This window comes from Capsicum annuum, chromosome 11, assembly GCF_002878395.1.
Source record: "Capsicum annuum cultivar UCD-10X-F1 chromosome 11, UCD10Xv1.1, whole genome shotgun sequence".
NCBI classification, from domain to species: domain Eukaryota; kingdom Viridiplantae; phylum Streptophyta; class Magnoliopsida; order Solanales; family Solanaceae; genus Capsicum; species Capsicum annuum.
In genome coordinates this window covers 233,197,511-233,214,451 of record NC_061121.1, presented here as the reverse complement: position 1 = coordinate 233,214,451, position 16,941 = coordinate 233,197,511, and the positions used below count along the sequence as shown (strand labels likewise).

At 36.6% G+C, this 16,941-nt stretch overlaps 1 protein-coding gene across 1 annotated transcript; it reads right to left on the bottom strand.

The window, feature by feature from the left end:
• Window positions 1-176: 176 nt before the first annotated feature.
• LOC107847845 lies at window positions 177-5,888 on the bottom strand. Its single transcript, XM_047399958.1, has 7 exons — window positions 5,449-5,888; window positions 3,809-3,864; window positions 2,822-3,729; window positions 2,399-2,594; window positions 2,093-2,284; window positions 1,583-1,959; window positions 177-622 (listed from the first exon to the last, which is right to left on the bottom strand). Exons 1-7 carry the CDS (start codon window positions 5,649-5,651, stop codon window positions 479-481), a joined length of 2,076 nt encoding a protein of 691 aa, XP_047255914.1. The 5' UTR covers window positions 5,652-5,888; the 3' UTR covers window positions 177-478.
• Window positions 5,889-16,941: the final 11,053 nt, after the last annotated feature.

Below are 16,941 nucleotides of genomic sequence, written 5' to 3'. Positions count from 1 at the left end.
AACTACCGTCTGTTATAAGCAGCAACAGCGATCCCATTGGACGTGTTGTACGAGAAGTTTGCGCAGTTATTGTCAACATTGACGTACTCTAATATAATTTCTCAGTTAGGATCTGAAGTAGGTAAAGTGCATCCAATCATACATTTTTGTGATGGTTGAAGTTATTGAAAATTTCACGGAGTGCAATTAGTGTCGTATGTTATATATACTATTCAAAAGAGAGATGCGCTGAAACAGGTCAATGGGGTGTTTGGGCTCAGGGGGTTGTAAGCTACTTTTTAAAATTCAATCCAAACGCCCTCTAAATTCTGCAGTAAAATGAAGAACAAAGCACTTTCTCTGCCAACAACATCGATGGTTCTTTGTTTTGAGAACCTGAATTACACAAGATACAATTGCTAATGGCGAACCATATTCTCAGGAATCGGGATGTCTCACCAATCTACATCAAGAATCTTATGCAGAGTTGAATTCAAGTTCAGCAGTCGTCCTTTTCTGAATCAAGAACCGGGAGAATACCCAATGCTGATGAAGAAAGATGCATACCGCGCACTAACCCTCCATACCCGATCTTAATTTTATAGCACAGCAGCAAGATTGAATCCCAAAGTGCTGTTCTTCCCTGCAATGAGAAAAGAGAAGCTGAGTTATAAGATTGATCTTGCCGCATTCATACTGAAAAACACAAAAAATGAGAGCCAGTAAAAATGTGTATAGGAAGGCAGGCGATAAACTGGTTTAAACAGGAAAAGTGTATACTAAATGTTGCATGATGGAACATACTGTAAGAGAATATAATTGCTGAAATGTGCAGAAACTTACAATCAACACATGGAATTTGGGAGTCCCTTGGTTGGGATTAACTTATCCCATCACTGTGGTATAAATGGTGGGATAAGTAATCTAGAGACTAACTAATACCTCCAACCAAACACAAGATAAAATGTTCTGAATTTTATCCCCGGATTATTATACCTTATACCTCACACTAAACGACTCCTTAATGTAGGATATAACTAACAAAATGAAAGCCGGTGACTATATTAGGAGCACACATGATTAGTGTTCCTTCCTCAGTATGAAAGCACTGTTTGCTCACTCCTAGCTGCCACAATGTATGAACCGAACCAGAACAAGAAGTACGTCTCCCACCAACAAAGACCTAATCTTATTACTGAGCATTAGCTTGCATCACCAACCCATTCGCCCATGGTAACTAGGTCAAGTTTGTGAAACAAGGCTAAACATAATTTGATGTATTACAACTACCAACAGGTTTTATCCGAAAGATATTCAGGTAACATTTGACAAAGATATCATTATCGTGGAACCTGCACATTAGTGACAATGATATTCAATTATTTTACATTATCATTACTATGAAACTACCAACACTCCCTCCTACTACTAGTGGCAAGGGCAGCACTATTAACTCTTATAAGTTGCATTCTGAATGAGGCTAGGTTTCTTAAATCTTTCGTTATTGTGATATGTCAGAAGCCCAGTAGATGTTGGTTGTTCCTGATGGTTAGCTGGGGTGCTATAAAACAAGTCAATAAGCATCTTAGTAACAATAACTTGCCTGGAGAGAAAACTGAGGCATCTTATCCCAGTATAGCGCAAAAACTGGGGGACTTTGCTTTCCGACAGCCAATATGCAAGCTCCTGGATGTAGCACAGAGGGAACGCCGGACACAACAGCTACATACTTTTCAGGGAACCTTTCTTTAGGAGGTAAAACGCCCAAAAACAACGGATTTTTGCTAGACTGGATTCCAGAATAAGCTGTAGGATCGACATGTAACATCCACTTTGGGTGTTCCAGGAAAGCACAAAACAAATATAGGAGCAAATGAGAATCGGTTGGAAGCTCGGGATTCCATTTCTTGTTTCCTTTCTCATAACCCTCTACACTGCCCAAATAATCGTAGTTCCTCAAACACGTTCCTACAGCAAGCTCTGCAAAGAAATTGAAGCTAGATTAGTAGTGCAATATTGATAGAATCAGCATACTTCATCTCTCATCTCTGCACCAAAAACGTAAATGGAGATTCAAGAGTGACACGCAAGATAAAGTCGAGAGTCAAACTACCTCGAATCCTCTGTACTGTATATTCTGCACGCACACCGCTTTGTGGCAGCAATCCCTTGCCCCATTCTCCTTTCATTAATGATTGAAGTCTTTGGTGTTCAGTGATGGCATCAATGCACTCTTGTATAATAGGGATCATAGAGTTTTGTGGCGAGGACGGTTGAAGACCTCCAGAAGTTGACCTTGCTGCAACTAAAGAAGCATTGACAAGATACTTTAGAATTATTACATCGACACGTCCAACAATGAAAGAACTCAAATAATGAATTGCAAGACTCATAATCTTAAAGGGATGAAGGGACTTACGCATGCAAGAATCAAGAGCCTGGACAAGACTTAAACGCAACTGGTGAAGTAATCCATCTTCGTCAACAGAAAATGAGGGTTTCCACTCATTCGTCATCTCAGTAGTAGATATAGCAGCAGTCCCAGTATCCGGTGTTCCATTTCCAATTTGACTGACAGTGATTGTAAGGCCCAGTTTGCCAGCAGCTAGCATAACCTGAGCGCACCATTAAGCATGAAATGGTTAATAAAGACACAAAGGAGCTTACACTTTTCTAGTATTGCTTGATTCACGTAAATTTGACTATCCATCCTTATTTGATTATTTAATAAATAAAAATTCCTCCATCTTTTTTTTTTTCAAGCTTTCGCAAACAATCGAAAGGAAAAAAAAGGAGCAAACGAACAAAGTTTCTAGACATAAAAGTCGGAGCGAGAATACACCTTCGTGTGACTAGTATCAATTTTGTTAAGCAAAGGCTTTAGCAGCATGGATGAAAACCATTGCCTGAGTCTGTCACGCCACAACTCGATCTGTGGATAGATCCCCAGATGTTCAAATGCATCAATCGACTCTTCCATTGACATTGGAGGCGGTAGATCGCCTTCCCCTCTTTTTGGTGGAGTTGAGAACTTCTGAGAACCAGGGGACATCCTAACAGGCCTTAGAGGAGTACTTCTCGGAGTTCCAGAAGTATTAGTGGAACTAGGCAGATTACCAGGACTGGCTACACCAAACCCACTTATGGTGGGTGGTGGAGTCGCCAACTTGCTTGCTGATTCCGTAATTCTCTCATCGACATCAGCCAGGAACCTTTCAAGCTGTTCCTCCGTTGCAATCTCTTTATGGAAAGTAGCTCGCTTGTTTGACCAAGGGGTGGCAACCATGTGTTCCCCACCCGGTGAAGACTGGATTGAAGGTGATTGAGAGGAAGATGCTGAAACAAGATACAAGGATGGGGAAGCCGGTGATTTTGATGGGGTGCTAAAAGATGGTATTGTAGTTCCGCTACCAGTTCTAACTTTGTCACCACTAAGTCTAGATGAATGCTTTGAACTAGAAATCGGCGGATGAACAGGGACAAGGACATCTGATGGAGAGGCTGACACACCTCTTGATTTGGGAGGTCTCGTTGAAGACTCCATCGTAGTTTGCTCAATATTTGGTTTAATCCCTAGAAGCCCTAATTGTCGATTAGTCAGAAGTGTATTCTCCTTTGTTCCTTTGGAAGGAGACATAATTGACACATCAGTGGTCTTCGTTGTACATAAATAAATAGCCTTGACAAGGGCAAGAAAGGTTCCAAATAAGACTATGGCTGCAAAAGCCTGTATGAGTCTGACAATAAGACCTGAAAATAATGGCAAAACGTTAGCAACAAGTTGATGCAGTAGTGTTTGAGTTCAATCGAATAGGACCACATCACTTACAAGCAGTTTCTTGAGAAACATATCTGAATTTCAGGCTGTCCGCAATCCCGCTTTCCCTGCAATCATCAAATTCAAATGAATCTATTAGCTGAGACGCGAAATACCACGCTAAAGTTATGCATTCTTAGGATTATTACTTTCTTTTTCACTTCTTTCTGTGAGGCTGGGAGAATATAAGGTTCATTCAAGCCTTTTAACTAGATTTTATACCTTCTTCAAACCTTATTTCCTTTTTTGTGAAACTCAATTCAAGGTTGAAATACAAAGACTTTAAACATTTTTTACTTCAAAAAGAAACATTAAACAAGTGTACAGTTAATTCCCATAAACATTAAGTTTCAGAACAGCTTCTATAAGAACAAAACGCCTTCCATATAGATTTGGGTAAGAGTTAAATTAAGATAGCATGTTCGTCTACAGTCTCATTAATTCATTTAAATCTCCATGAAAGACCAACTCATCGCTCCCACTGCCCTATCAATATGCAAACATAATAAACAAAACCAAACAAAGATAATTAATAGCTAGAAGTGTATCTCCAGTAAGCATCGAATTAGCTCTGTTATCATCTATTGGCATAGTGAGCCATCGTCATCATCATCAACAACAACTATGCCTCAGTTCCAATTTAATATAATTAAGAATGAAGTGTCAAAAACATGCCTAAACTACCCGACTTTTCGAGTTTCCTACATGAACTATCAACAACATACCCAGTGTATTCCCACAAGTCTGAGGAGGGTAAAGTGTACGTAGGTCATATCACTACCACAGATGAAGTACAGCGAATGTTCTCGATAGACCCCTAGTTCAGGACATATAACAGTATAACAAACAAAAAACATAAAAGCAAACAACAAAATGGGATAACACATCGCTAGAAAGTAAAGGAACAAGACATCCACAAGGTAATACTACAAATTATCTATTCGAAATCATAGACATCACCAAAACACCACGAACAAGAGACTGCAGGAAACTACAGGCACAGGTACAAAAATCAAAACATATCTCAACCATCCATTGTTCCCTTTTCCTATCTAAAATATCACCGTTGTTCAAGTGGAAAAAGAGATCAATAGATAGTTGAGGTGTGTTTTGATAAATAGTTGGTGATATTTCAGCTAGTAAACTCGCACACCTGATAGTTTAAGTTAGTAAACTTGCACACCTAATAGTTCAGTTAGACTCGAACACCTGATAATTATGAAACTCAAAAGACTGCGATACTTTTGGTTTGTTTTTGACAATTAACTCTATTACTTTTTATTTAGTCTTCAAATATATACATTTTATTTCCCAAAAACTTAAACCTTCTATGTCCAAATTCACATAGAAGTGCCGCACAAATTGAGACAGAGAGGTGAAGCCGAGCTCTGCTCTCTTCCTCCTCCTCCGCCGGCACTTATCATATTCGAGTTTCGCCGCTCAGCTCACACAGACAGAGGTCAAAATTTTGGCGATAGTTCAGGTATGAAACTCCAAAAAAACCGAGACACTTTTGAGTGTATTTTTTACCATTAACTAAAGTACTTTTTACGTAATTTTCAAATATATACATTTTATTTCAAATTCACCGTCTGAATGTGCTACGTAAATTAACCAAAAAATAAAATAAAATAAAATAAATAAAAAATTACCTAGAAAAACTCTGAAGAAGAGTATAAGCAGAAGCAATCGAAACCGTAAATATGAAGACGAAAGTAGATTTAGAAGGACGGAGACTATTTGTTGTTAAAGCAGCAGAGAAAGCTGGATTCTGATACACCGCGAATTTTGAAGGTTTAGGTAAATCTACGCCGCCGCTTCCGCCGCTGGTTCCAGTGCCAGCGCCGGAACTCATTGTCGGCGATTTGGTATTCGGAGCTCCGCCGCTCAGCTCACACACTTATGTTAAGCAAATTTGAAAATAGTTTGGAATATTTTTGGGAAGTAAAACGAAGAGAGGGAAAATAACCCGTTTCTTTTTGGGTTTGGGGTATATATAGAGGTTTTTAGAAGGTCATGGATTAGTTTGGGTCGGTTATTATTTTTTTTAATTGATTTCTTTAATCAATTTGATTTGAATCGCGATTCAATTAGGTTAAAAATTAAACCGTGAACACCCCTAATTGGGAGTAATATGGAAAAAGAAATTTTCACATACAATTTTTGGATAAAAGGTCAAATTTACCCCCCTATTTTAAAAAATTAACTAAATATATCCTTTTGTCATATTTTGAAATTTAATTTATCCTTGTTGTTGAAAATTTTTTCACATCTATCTTTATTTTAACAGAAAAGTCTAAATCAACGTTGTCATACAAGTGAAACATTTCTTAACATTGAGTGTACATTTGGGCTCAAAATACGATAACGAGGCAGTGGCGGGCCCAGGATTTAAGGATAGTAGGTGCTTAGAAAATTTAAAAAGTAAAAAATAACCTCAATAAGGTTCGAACCCGGGACCTCCTTCCAATGAGCACCTTAAAATCAACTTAAATGTCAATGCACCCAACCAACTTTTCTTTTAGTGGGTGCTTTTATATGTTTTATATCCATTTTCATATATTTTCTATGTAATTATACCTATTCCGCGTTGAGTTTAGTGGGTGCTGGAGCACCCCAAAATACAAGGTAGGTCCGCCCCTGCAACGAGGGGAAATATGACCTAAAATATGATAAAGGGTATATTTAGTCAATCTTTCAAAGTAGAAGATAAATTTGACTCTTTTCTCAATTTTTTTAACATTATTACTAATTTATACTATGTAGGTCGAAGAAGTATTAAGTAGAGATAATTAGACGTGACATGACACATATTCAAGTTATCGAGAACATGACCTTAGATGTGAGACTGTGGATGACGCGCATCAAAGTAGAAGGTTAGTCCGTAGGAGTGTTGTCGTGTACTAGTCATAGTATGATAGCGTAGGATTTAGCCGTAGATATCTGTCTCTGTTGTCATTTATTATGTTTTGATTATGACACTATTCTGTGGCTGATTATTATTTTTGTGGTAGATTTTGTACTGTTTCGCATTGCCTTAATGTTACTTTTCTTTATACCTGGATTTTCTAAACTCGAGTGGGGGTCTTTTGGAAACAACCTCTCTACCTTATTGAGGTAGTGGTAAGGTCTGCGTACACTTTACATTTCTAAACCTCACTTGTAGAATTTTACTGAGTATGTTATTATTGTTGTAGTATTAATATATTGTATATTAATATTGATTGATTTGAAGAACCACGATTAAGGTAATAATGAACCTTATAATTTGAAAGTTTGTAAGATTCAAGCATGGCCCATACCCCACTATGTGAAAATTCACTGGGTTTATTGTTATTGTAAGATCCAAGCATAAATTAGTAACATATATGAGTCATTAGATGGTAATTAGAACTTGGGTTAAATTTAGCATGTGAGTTGGACTTATGAAGCCTAATGGTGGAATATCCATTTTGATATTTTCATTCATTAGATTTTCTAAGAAACTATTGTAGTTGGGCCATATTGGAGATAAGCCCAATTAAAATGAGTATCAACAACATAAATCTCGACAGTTTAAAGTTTAATTACAATACATTTTGTTATTTTGTATAATTACTGAAAATTTTGATTTCGGGTCAATCGAGATACATTATTAGCTCCTGATACATCATACGAAGATACATTTTTTCCTTTGTAAAGATAAATAATTAGCTCCAGATACATTTTTTTTTTTTCGATTTTGGGTCGGTCGAGATACATAATACATCCAAGAAGGTAGGTTTTTACCTTGCAAAAGATACATAATTAGCTCTTGATATATTTTTTTGATTTTGGATTTGTTGAGATACATAATTAGCTCTCGATACATCTAATGAAGATACATAATTAGTTAAAATTTTTGTAATTACTTAATAAAGGTGGAAATATGTGTAAATATGGCAAAGTAAGGTATATATTTATGTTATTTTAGCTAATTTCATCCATTAGATTTTATAAGAAACTATTATAGTTGGGTCATCGGAGATAAGCACAATTAAAATTAACAATTTAAGACGAAAATTTTCATAAATACCACTATGTATGCTCCTGCCCAACTCTTATTACGGGCTGGCTTCAACGGACGTCAGAGTAAATTTGATTTTTTGATTCAATTATTTTTTCATTTCTGATCCCACATGTGGATGTAGAAAAGTGTGTGAATGACATACGCAAGATTGAGGTTTGAAGATGGACAACAAAAATTTATTTAGTATAAATCATCAAGTAAAGTTTATTAGTTTCAAGTTAAACGTACTAAATCAATCAACGTATTACTATTGGAAAATTCAGTTCACTTCTTTAAAGTATTTCTTACTCATATTAGCTATCTATGATAAAAGTAGAAGTGTAGACACGTAATTTTGTTCTTTCTCAAAAATATTTTAATCATTTTAATTTTATCTTATTTTTTTAATTTTTATTTTTATTTTTTTATTTTTATTTTATTCACCTTACCATACTTTTGTTTAATTGATAATTTATCCCCCCCCCCCCCCCCAAAAAAAAAAAAGAATTGAAAATAATTAAATACATAGCATCTTTGCCACCTCACTATGTCATTTCAACACCTCACTTTCCATTTTTTATTGGATACATGCAAAAGGCACACGCGCCTACTCATTTTGCCACACGCCACCTTCATTTTTCCACATGTCACACTAACTTTTCCACATGCCACACACTTATTCCCACAATCCATCAATTATATGCTTCCACATAGGATAATAACTAAAGAAAAATCAAATAAAAAATATAAAAGGAAAATTCTAAAAAGAGAAAAAGGGGGAAGCTCATTCTTTCATCATCGCACTCTCACACTCACCCCTTACAATTCTCTCACCATAGACAAACACCAACACTACTCCTTCCATCGTCACTCTTTCTGTACACACCATACACGCACAACCATCGACATTCACACACCCCCTTCTCTTTTTCTTCTTAGAATAACAACACAGACTTCCTTTCATTTTGGGCCATACGTCACCCACATCTCCAGCTCCAAAATTTCATTTCATTGCTGACTAGATGACTCCCTTCGCATTGATCTTCATAGGATAACCCATAAAACAGTCACACAATTCTTTGGGGAGCTGTCGAATTTACTTTCTTTCTCCTTCATTGCTTCGATTTTGAGATTTTGGGTAAAAATCTAGGTTCATGGGTCGAATTTTGGTGTTTTTTGCATCATCAGTTAAGGCGGAAATAGAAGCCGAGATCGATTCTTTAATGAGTGTGAATTTTGTACAAGGTTTAAGGGCTGCTCTATTTTGAAGAATTTTTAAAATTGAAAGACACACTTCAAAAGTTCGATTTGTCTCTATCGGGTCATCGTGGTCAGTTTCGAGTTTCGATTTTGGTGATACCGAGTTTTGGAGTTGGTCAGTTCACGATTGAGGTTTGACTTGAGGCTTTTGGACCCGATTCTATTTTTCTTATCGCATTATTTGGCACAATAAAAGCTTCGATTAAGGTTCATTTCTCATCCCTTTTCTCGAATAATTTTAAATTTTGATATTTTGTGTGGCAAATTGACAATGTGTGGATCTTGTTTTTTGTTTGATTTTGTGATGTTTGAATCATAAATGTTGTTTGATGTTGTATTCGGATTATGAAGATTAAATTGATAGTCTAAAGATTAGTTAATCGTTGATTGAGAATTAAAGTTGTTGTTTGGGGTCGAGATCGAAAAATTGATAAAATGAATAAGGATTAGTCTTGATTTATTGTTGTTGGTTTATTTTGAAATAAATATTGATGTTAAGTGTAATAGTTTCATGTCTTAGGTCGGGCATTGATAGGCAAGTTCTAGGTTTTGGGGGGTAAGCAACTCATAGGATTTTAATCATCGAATGTGTAAATATTTGTGTTGAGTGCTTTTCTTCATTTTCATCACATTTTATTAAATGTATTCATTTGGCCGGGGAATGCCCCGAGGTATTTGTATTTATTCACCGGGGAATTCCCCGACGTACGATGTTGGCGGAAAGACGTTCGTGAGGAAAGCCCGAGGCGTCGAGTAAAGCAAGGGAGCATAGTTAGGATTAGTATAGGTTAGATAGGATTTATTTTTGCATTTTTTTATTTTTGGGACTGTATAATTAGATTGAACACTATACTTTTATTTGTTTGGTTTGGTTTGTTTGTTTGATTGCTTTACGTTCTTCTTTGTGGTTTGTACATTCGTAGTGTCAAAATTAGTCGATACGCTTCACCAAGCGACCGTGGTCGAACCACGAGATTGAGGAGTGCCTAATACCTTCCCTTCAGTCAACAGAATTCCTTAGCCGAAATCTCTGTTCGCGGATCAATTTTACAGAGTCAAAATCGTTTTAAAAAAGGATATCCACGGTGACTTGGCACACCCGATTTATGCCAAGTGGCAACTCTGAGTTTAGAATAAAATGAATTCTTTTCGAAACAAATTTTCATCTTTTGTCACTTAATAATAAAAACCCTTTCGAAACAATTAAAATCATGAATCTTTTTGGAGTTGAAAAAAAAGGGGTGTGACAGCTCTGGCGACTCTGCTGGGGATTTTTTTTAGAATTCGAGCTTATTTTGGAGTTGTATCGACTTAGTTTGACACTATAGGTGTATAGACATTTTGTTTGTGTTATTTTGTGTTATTGTTTATCATTGTTAAGTGCCTACGTGCTCTTTGTTTATAGTTTTTATCTTATGTGTTACCGCTTTATATCTGGCATCATGTGCATAACCCGATTCATTCTTTCTGCAACAAGTTCTGTAGTACACGTTGTGTACACAACCTATAGTTGAGTCACCCTTATTTTAGGAGGGGGAGCCGTTGGCTGGTATGGAGTAGGTGGACAGCTAAAGCAGCCACTATCAACCATACGCTCCCCGAACAGCCTTGTTAGTGAACCCCAGTGTAGACCATCCTTTAGGTTATACTTATGTGCATCATATTGAGACCTAGCGGGGCTCATTTGATCTTTTATAGGAGACTCACCTCTACCGCATCCCTACGTACTAAATGTTGCATCTTTGAGGGTAATGGGGTCTTTTGACGGACTGATTTGGGGAAAACATGTGTTAGAAATAAAGTGTGCAGGCAACGAAAAAAAGTGAGTCGAAGAAAAAGAAAAAAAAAAGGAGAGAGTTTCGTAGTTTTTAGAGTTCTTTAGGGATTTTGTTTTTCACAATCCAAAAATTCAAAAAAATCTTTTTACCTTTTGCACTCATTTGTCAAAATCAAAAACATCAAAAAGATTTTTCTTTTGTTTCCTTAAGCAAGTATTCATAATTTGAAAACTTCAAAAAAAAAAAAAGATTTTACATTCATAGGATTTTTTATAAAAGAAAAATGCAAAAATTGCAGGAGTTTTGTACATTTCATGAAAATACCAAAAAAAAATTTCTTTCATAGTTGTTGGTGTCAGTTTTATGTGGAGTGTCAAAGTGAAAACCTCAAAAGAAAAAAGATTTTTATCGTTGTAGTCTCGTCTCTCAAGTCAGGGTTCAGTCGGTTATTTAATCTTTAATTGTCCTATCTGGACGAACTACGCACCCCTGATTCTCCTCTCTCGGGAGTGAGATACGTAGGCAGCTTATTATAGGTTTGGGAATCTTATTTAAAAAATCCAAAAAAGATTTTCTTCACTCTCCATTTAGAGTAGAGTTTCATACATGTATTGAAAAGAAAAATACAAAAAAAATTCCTTAATAGTCGTAAGTTTTTTTTTTTTGGTTGATCTTATTTCAAAAATTCAAAAATATTTTTCTTCACTCTTCATTTAGAGTAGGTGTCTATGCATTAATAAAAGAAAACTACAAAAAAAATTTTCTTTAATAGGTGCAAGTTTCATTATCGTATGAAATGCAAAATTGAAAACCCAAAAAAAGAGTTTCTTTGGTAATCATAGGTTTCATTTTGTATAGGTTATTAAAGCTGAAAAATTCAAAAGATTTTCGGCTATTTTGTTGACAATTTGTCATTTTTCTTTTCTTCTTAAATTTTCAAGAAAAAAAAAAGAGTTTAATTGGCCATTTTGGCAAGACTTTACGAACTACGCACACTTGATTCTCTTTTTTCGAGGGTGAGATACATAGGCGCCCTTCTTGGGTTCGATGACCTTTTCAAAAAGAAAAAAAGAGGTTTTGAAAAAAAAGGTGTTGAATTCTAACGTATTTGGTATTTCTTTTGTTCAGTTAGTTTAAGGTGGTTGGTTTGTGGCAATGAGCTGGTCCTCCATATCACACCAAATCTATAGAAGGTTTAGCTGTGTCCAACAAGGATATAGAGAGTGACCTCATGGATCAAACAAAGAGTCAAGAAATTGAGAGTTTAAAGGAAGAGAATTTGAGACTAAGACAACAAATGATGGAAATGTATCGAGCTTGGGACAGTGGGCTGCTTCCTTCTCCATTCCCCACTTTTGACCCTGCAAATACCTTGAGTCTTCCACCAAAATCAGAAAGTCAATTTCCTACTGTTGTTGATGCACCACAGCATGCCTCAGAATCCATTCCACGTCAAATGCACCTCAATACTTCCACCACTCTTTCTTTAGCTCCTCTCAGAATCCATTCCACGTCAAATGCACCTCAATACTTCTACCACTCTTTCTTTAGCTCCTCAGTATAAGTCTACCACATTCACAGCACCACATCCTGTTTGTGCTTTGTTGCTCAACCTTCTACTAAGACTTCCACTTTGGCTATCAATCCAACGATTGTGCTTCCCCATTCTACTAGTGAATCCAAGTTCAATACTCTTGATGATCATACATTTGAGTCTACCGTTAAATTAAGTGGACAGCCAAAATTTCTTACTAAGAAGCCTAGCATGCTAGAAGAGCTAGAGAAAGTGGTTGGGAAAGTTAAGAGTGTAGAAAATGATATGAAAAATTCCCCTGAACTTATGGGCTATGAAGATGTTTCATATAAAAACTGGGGCATGTCTTCAAGTGTTAACCTTCCTCCCAGCTTTGAGACATCAAAATTTGGGGAGCCTGATGGACAGAAGGATTCTGTGAAACATTCGGGACGACATTGCAATCAACCAAGGGAAACTGAAGGAAAGAAGAAGGAAAACACACCTATTGTCATGCCAGGGCCAAAGCAGAGTTTGAGAGGTCCAACCCACCAATACTGTCAGCCTCAATCCCGAGCTTACATATTAGATCCACATAACCACTTGCAACAAGGTTTCTTTCCCCAAAATCAAAGAAATTCCATTCCACTTCCTCAATATCCTTTGAACAATGCACAATTGTATGCTCATCCATCTTCTTATCCATAACGGCATACACCTATCCCTCACCATCGTCCTCGACCCCCACAAATTTACCAAGGAACCTCTAAATCTAAGTTTCATCCGAGGCCAGAGTTCGCAAAGAGGAGGAAGGAAAAAGATAATTTTACTCCTATTGGGGAATCATATGCCAGTTTATTCCAGAGATTGGTACAGCAGGGTATGATCACTCCTCTCCTTGGGTATACTCCTAACCCACATTCAAGAAGTTTTGATCCTAATGTACGATGTGCATATCATTCTGATGTTCAGGGTCATAGTATTGAAGATTACCGTGCTTTGAAAAGAGAAATTGAAAAGATGATTCAAGATAAATCAATTATTTTCTGTTATCCGAATTATTTTAGGGTTGTAGTTCGGGATCTATCTTGTTTTGTCCCTTTGTCGTCATGTTCAAACCTTCTATCTTTCATTTTTATTACAATGTCCCATTTTTCTTTGTGTTTTAAATATGTGTTATTTGTTTGTTTTCTTTACATAGTACATTTTATGTTGACTCTAGTGAAATGACATGCTAGTAAAATTTACAGCCATATCTTACAATCCAGTTTAAGCATGAACATTGAATCAGACGGTTAAGTTAGAAAAAGAGAGCATCTAAGAAAATAGATAGAGTGTTGGGGCATTTGGTGATCAAGTTGAAGCCTTCTTTGAAAATTAAGGCTACTATTTTGAGAATTGTGAGAATAACTTGGTCATCAATTAAAAGACATATCCCAATTAGGTCAAGTAGTGAATGTGTGATCCTATGTCAAAAGGAACAGGAAGAAAATTAGCTCCACGAAGTCATGAGTCCTTTAGCATGAGGAAAGTACAACAAAGTGGAGTTGTATGCTGGGTAAGTGTAGCAAAAGAGGTGGCACACATGCTCGGGGCAAGTTAGTGTTGTAAAACATTTCATAAGTGATCTTAATCGTGCACTTTCGCATTGCATGCTATGTACTAGCATTTTTAAGAATTGATATGACAAAGGCATTTCATTCTGCTATCCAAATATTGTGTCATCCTCTGTTTACCCCATTTGGGCCTTAGTGTTATTTTCTTTCATACCCCTCTTTTGAAATCAAGATAGAGTTAACAAAATTCAAAACAAATGTGTCGAAAAAGAAAGAAAAGATAAGTGTCAAAAAAAATAAAGTCATAAAAGTCCTAAAGAGAAAAAGAGTCAACAAAAAAGAATAGAATCAAGTGAAAGAACAAGATGCCAGAACTACGCGTGACCTGATTCTCCTCTTTTGGGGGTGAGGTACGTAGGCTGCCCTACTCAGGGCTCGGTCCAACTAAATAAAATTTAGTATTGCCCAGTCAAAAGAAACTGGGGCATGAGTTGATCCTCATTGTTTGAGTCGATTCCAAAAGTTTTAAGTCCCACCCCACTTCTAGTATCGTTTGGTCCCCATGCCATCCTTTCTTTCTAACCCTATCCAAAAGCCAAGTTACAACTAAAGAAAAACCTTCAGATCAATCTTCGAGAATGCTCAGGCTAAGCATGCAATGGATGTGGATAACGCATTTTGGGAACTACTTGTCTGCCTCAGCATAAGGAATCAAGAGAGAAATGAAAATGAGAGAGTCTTACCGGTGAAAACCCTCACGGGTACTGTAAGACGAGGGTGAGTTGACATAAATAAAATTGAGAGTCTTATCGGTGAAAACCCTCACGGGCACTGTAAGACGACTGTGAGTTGATAAAAATAAAAATAAGAATCTTATTGGTAAAAATCTCTCTCGGATACTATAAGGCAATGGTCAGGTGATAAAAGGAAATGAAGAGGCTTGTTGGCGAAAACCCTTCAAGGCACCACTAGCCAAATGAGGTCTCCGAATGCAATTGGCCCAAGAAAGCAACTCACTTTCAGGGTCATTAACTCAACAACAATTTGTGAGAGTTTTGGATGGAAAAATCAGACAGTTTAATCCGATATGCATGTCATAATCATTAGAGTTGACTGTTATTTTTAGATAAACTTTTCTTTCATCTTTTTTAATGGGGACATTCATTATCATTTATTTCTTTTCTATAGTTATATTTTTATTTTTCTTGAGTCAGTTATCCAAATAAAATCATTGTCATTTTTCTCTTGTCTTTGAGTCAAGTCTATGTTAAAACAAGTGAGAAAAGATTTCAAAACTGGCTATCAGCTTCTTCAATTATACAAAGCAAGGCAGAAAGGCCAACGTATGAAAGAGACATAATTGTGAGCCAAAATGAGGCAAGTAGAAAGTTTTGTCAACAAATAAGTCTGGGAACTCATGAAATACCAAGATTCCAAGGGGGTTTATCTGAGAAGCATGGCAAAGCAGATATGTTGTGTTTGTCTCAGTCACTCTTAATAATCTAAGTTTGGTCAATGAAGCAGCAAGTCAATGACACAGGCTAATAGTTGGAAACAAGATTAAATGTGATGACGGCAAGAGCGTTTTCCATGAAAGCCAAAGCTACAAGCCAGCCACCATGTTTTTAAACTCACAACCTTTCGTTACATGAAATAGAAATACATGTTACCTTCAAATCAAGGATTTTAAAGCCTAAACATCAAGGCCCGTAATTTCTCACTTTTACAAATGCAGGAAGCAATGTTGCTGCACAGGTTTGATAATTAAATCATGGTAAAAATTCATCATCTTATATCCCTCGAAAACACACTTTCTTATCCAGGGATTTCATTTTTCATTTGCTGGGTGATACACTTCTTAAATTAAACCTTCACTCCTAGAAAACATGCCTTCTAGTTGAGTCATTCCCTTTGATCCCTAAAAGATGTACCTCTTAGTCGAGTCATTCTTTTTGACCCCTAAAAGACATACCTTTTAGTTGAGTTATTCCCTTTGATTCCTATAAGACGTACCTTTTAGTGGAGTCATCTCTTTTGATTTCTATAAGACTTACCTTTTAGTCGAGTCATTCTCTTTGATTCCTATAAGACGTACCTTTTAGTCGATTCATTCCCTATGATTCCTATAAGATGTACCTTTTAGTCGAGTCACCTCCTTGATTCCTATAAAACGTACCTTTTAGTCGAGTCATTCCCTTTGATTCCTATAAGATGTACCTTTTAATTAAGTCATTTCCTTTGACTCCTATAAGACGTACCTTTTAGTCGAGTCATTCCCCTTGACCCCTAGAAGACATACCTTTTAGTCGAGTCATCCCCTTCGATTCCTAGAAGACGTATCTTTTAGTTGAATCATTCCCTTTGATTTCTAAAAGACGTAACTTTAGTCGAGTCATTTCCCTTAATTCCTATCAGACGTACCTTTTAGTCGAGTCATCCCCTTGAACCATAGAAGACGTACCTTTTAGTCGAGTCATTCACTTTGATTCTTATAAGACGTACCTTTTAGTTGAGACATTCTCTTTGATTCCTATAAGACGTACCTTCTAGTCGAGTCATTCCATTTGAATCTTAGAAGATATACCTTTTAGTTGAGTCATTCCCCTTGAATCCTAGAAGAAGTACCTTTTAGTCGGGTCGTTCCTTTGATTCCTATGAGACGTACCTTTTAGTCGAATCATTCCCCTTGACCCCTAGAAGACGTACCTTCTAGTTGAGTCATTCCCTTTGACCCCTAGAAGACGTACCTTTTAGTCGAGTTATTCTCTTTGACCCCTAAAAGACGTACCTTTTAGTTGAGTCATTCCCTTTGATTCCTATAAGACGTACCTTTTAGTCGAGTCATCTCCTTTGATTCCTATAAGACGTACCTTTTAGTCGAGTCATTCTCTTTGATTCCTATAAGACGTACCTTTTAGTCGATTCATTCCCTATGATTCCTATAAGATATACATTTTAGCCGAGTCATCTCCTTTGATTCCTATAAGACGTACCTTTTAGTCGAGTCATTC

Excerpts from the sequence above, each read along its gene's own strand:
- LOC107847845 (XM_047399958.1), bottom strand. The coding sequence starts at position 5,651 with ATGAGTTCCGGCGCTGGCACTGGAACCAGCGGCGGAAGCGGCGGCGTA. Across the intron at positions 2,595-2,821 it reads TTGATACTAGTCACACGAAG|GTTATGCTAGCTGCTGGCAA; the intron begins GTGTATTCTCGC and ends TGGTGCGCTCAG. Across the intron at positions 1,960-2,092 it reads TACAGTACAGAGGATTCGAG|AGCTTGCTGTAGGAACGTGT; the intron begins GTAGTTTGACTC and ends ATTTCTTTGCAG.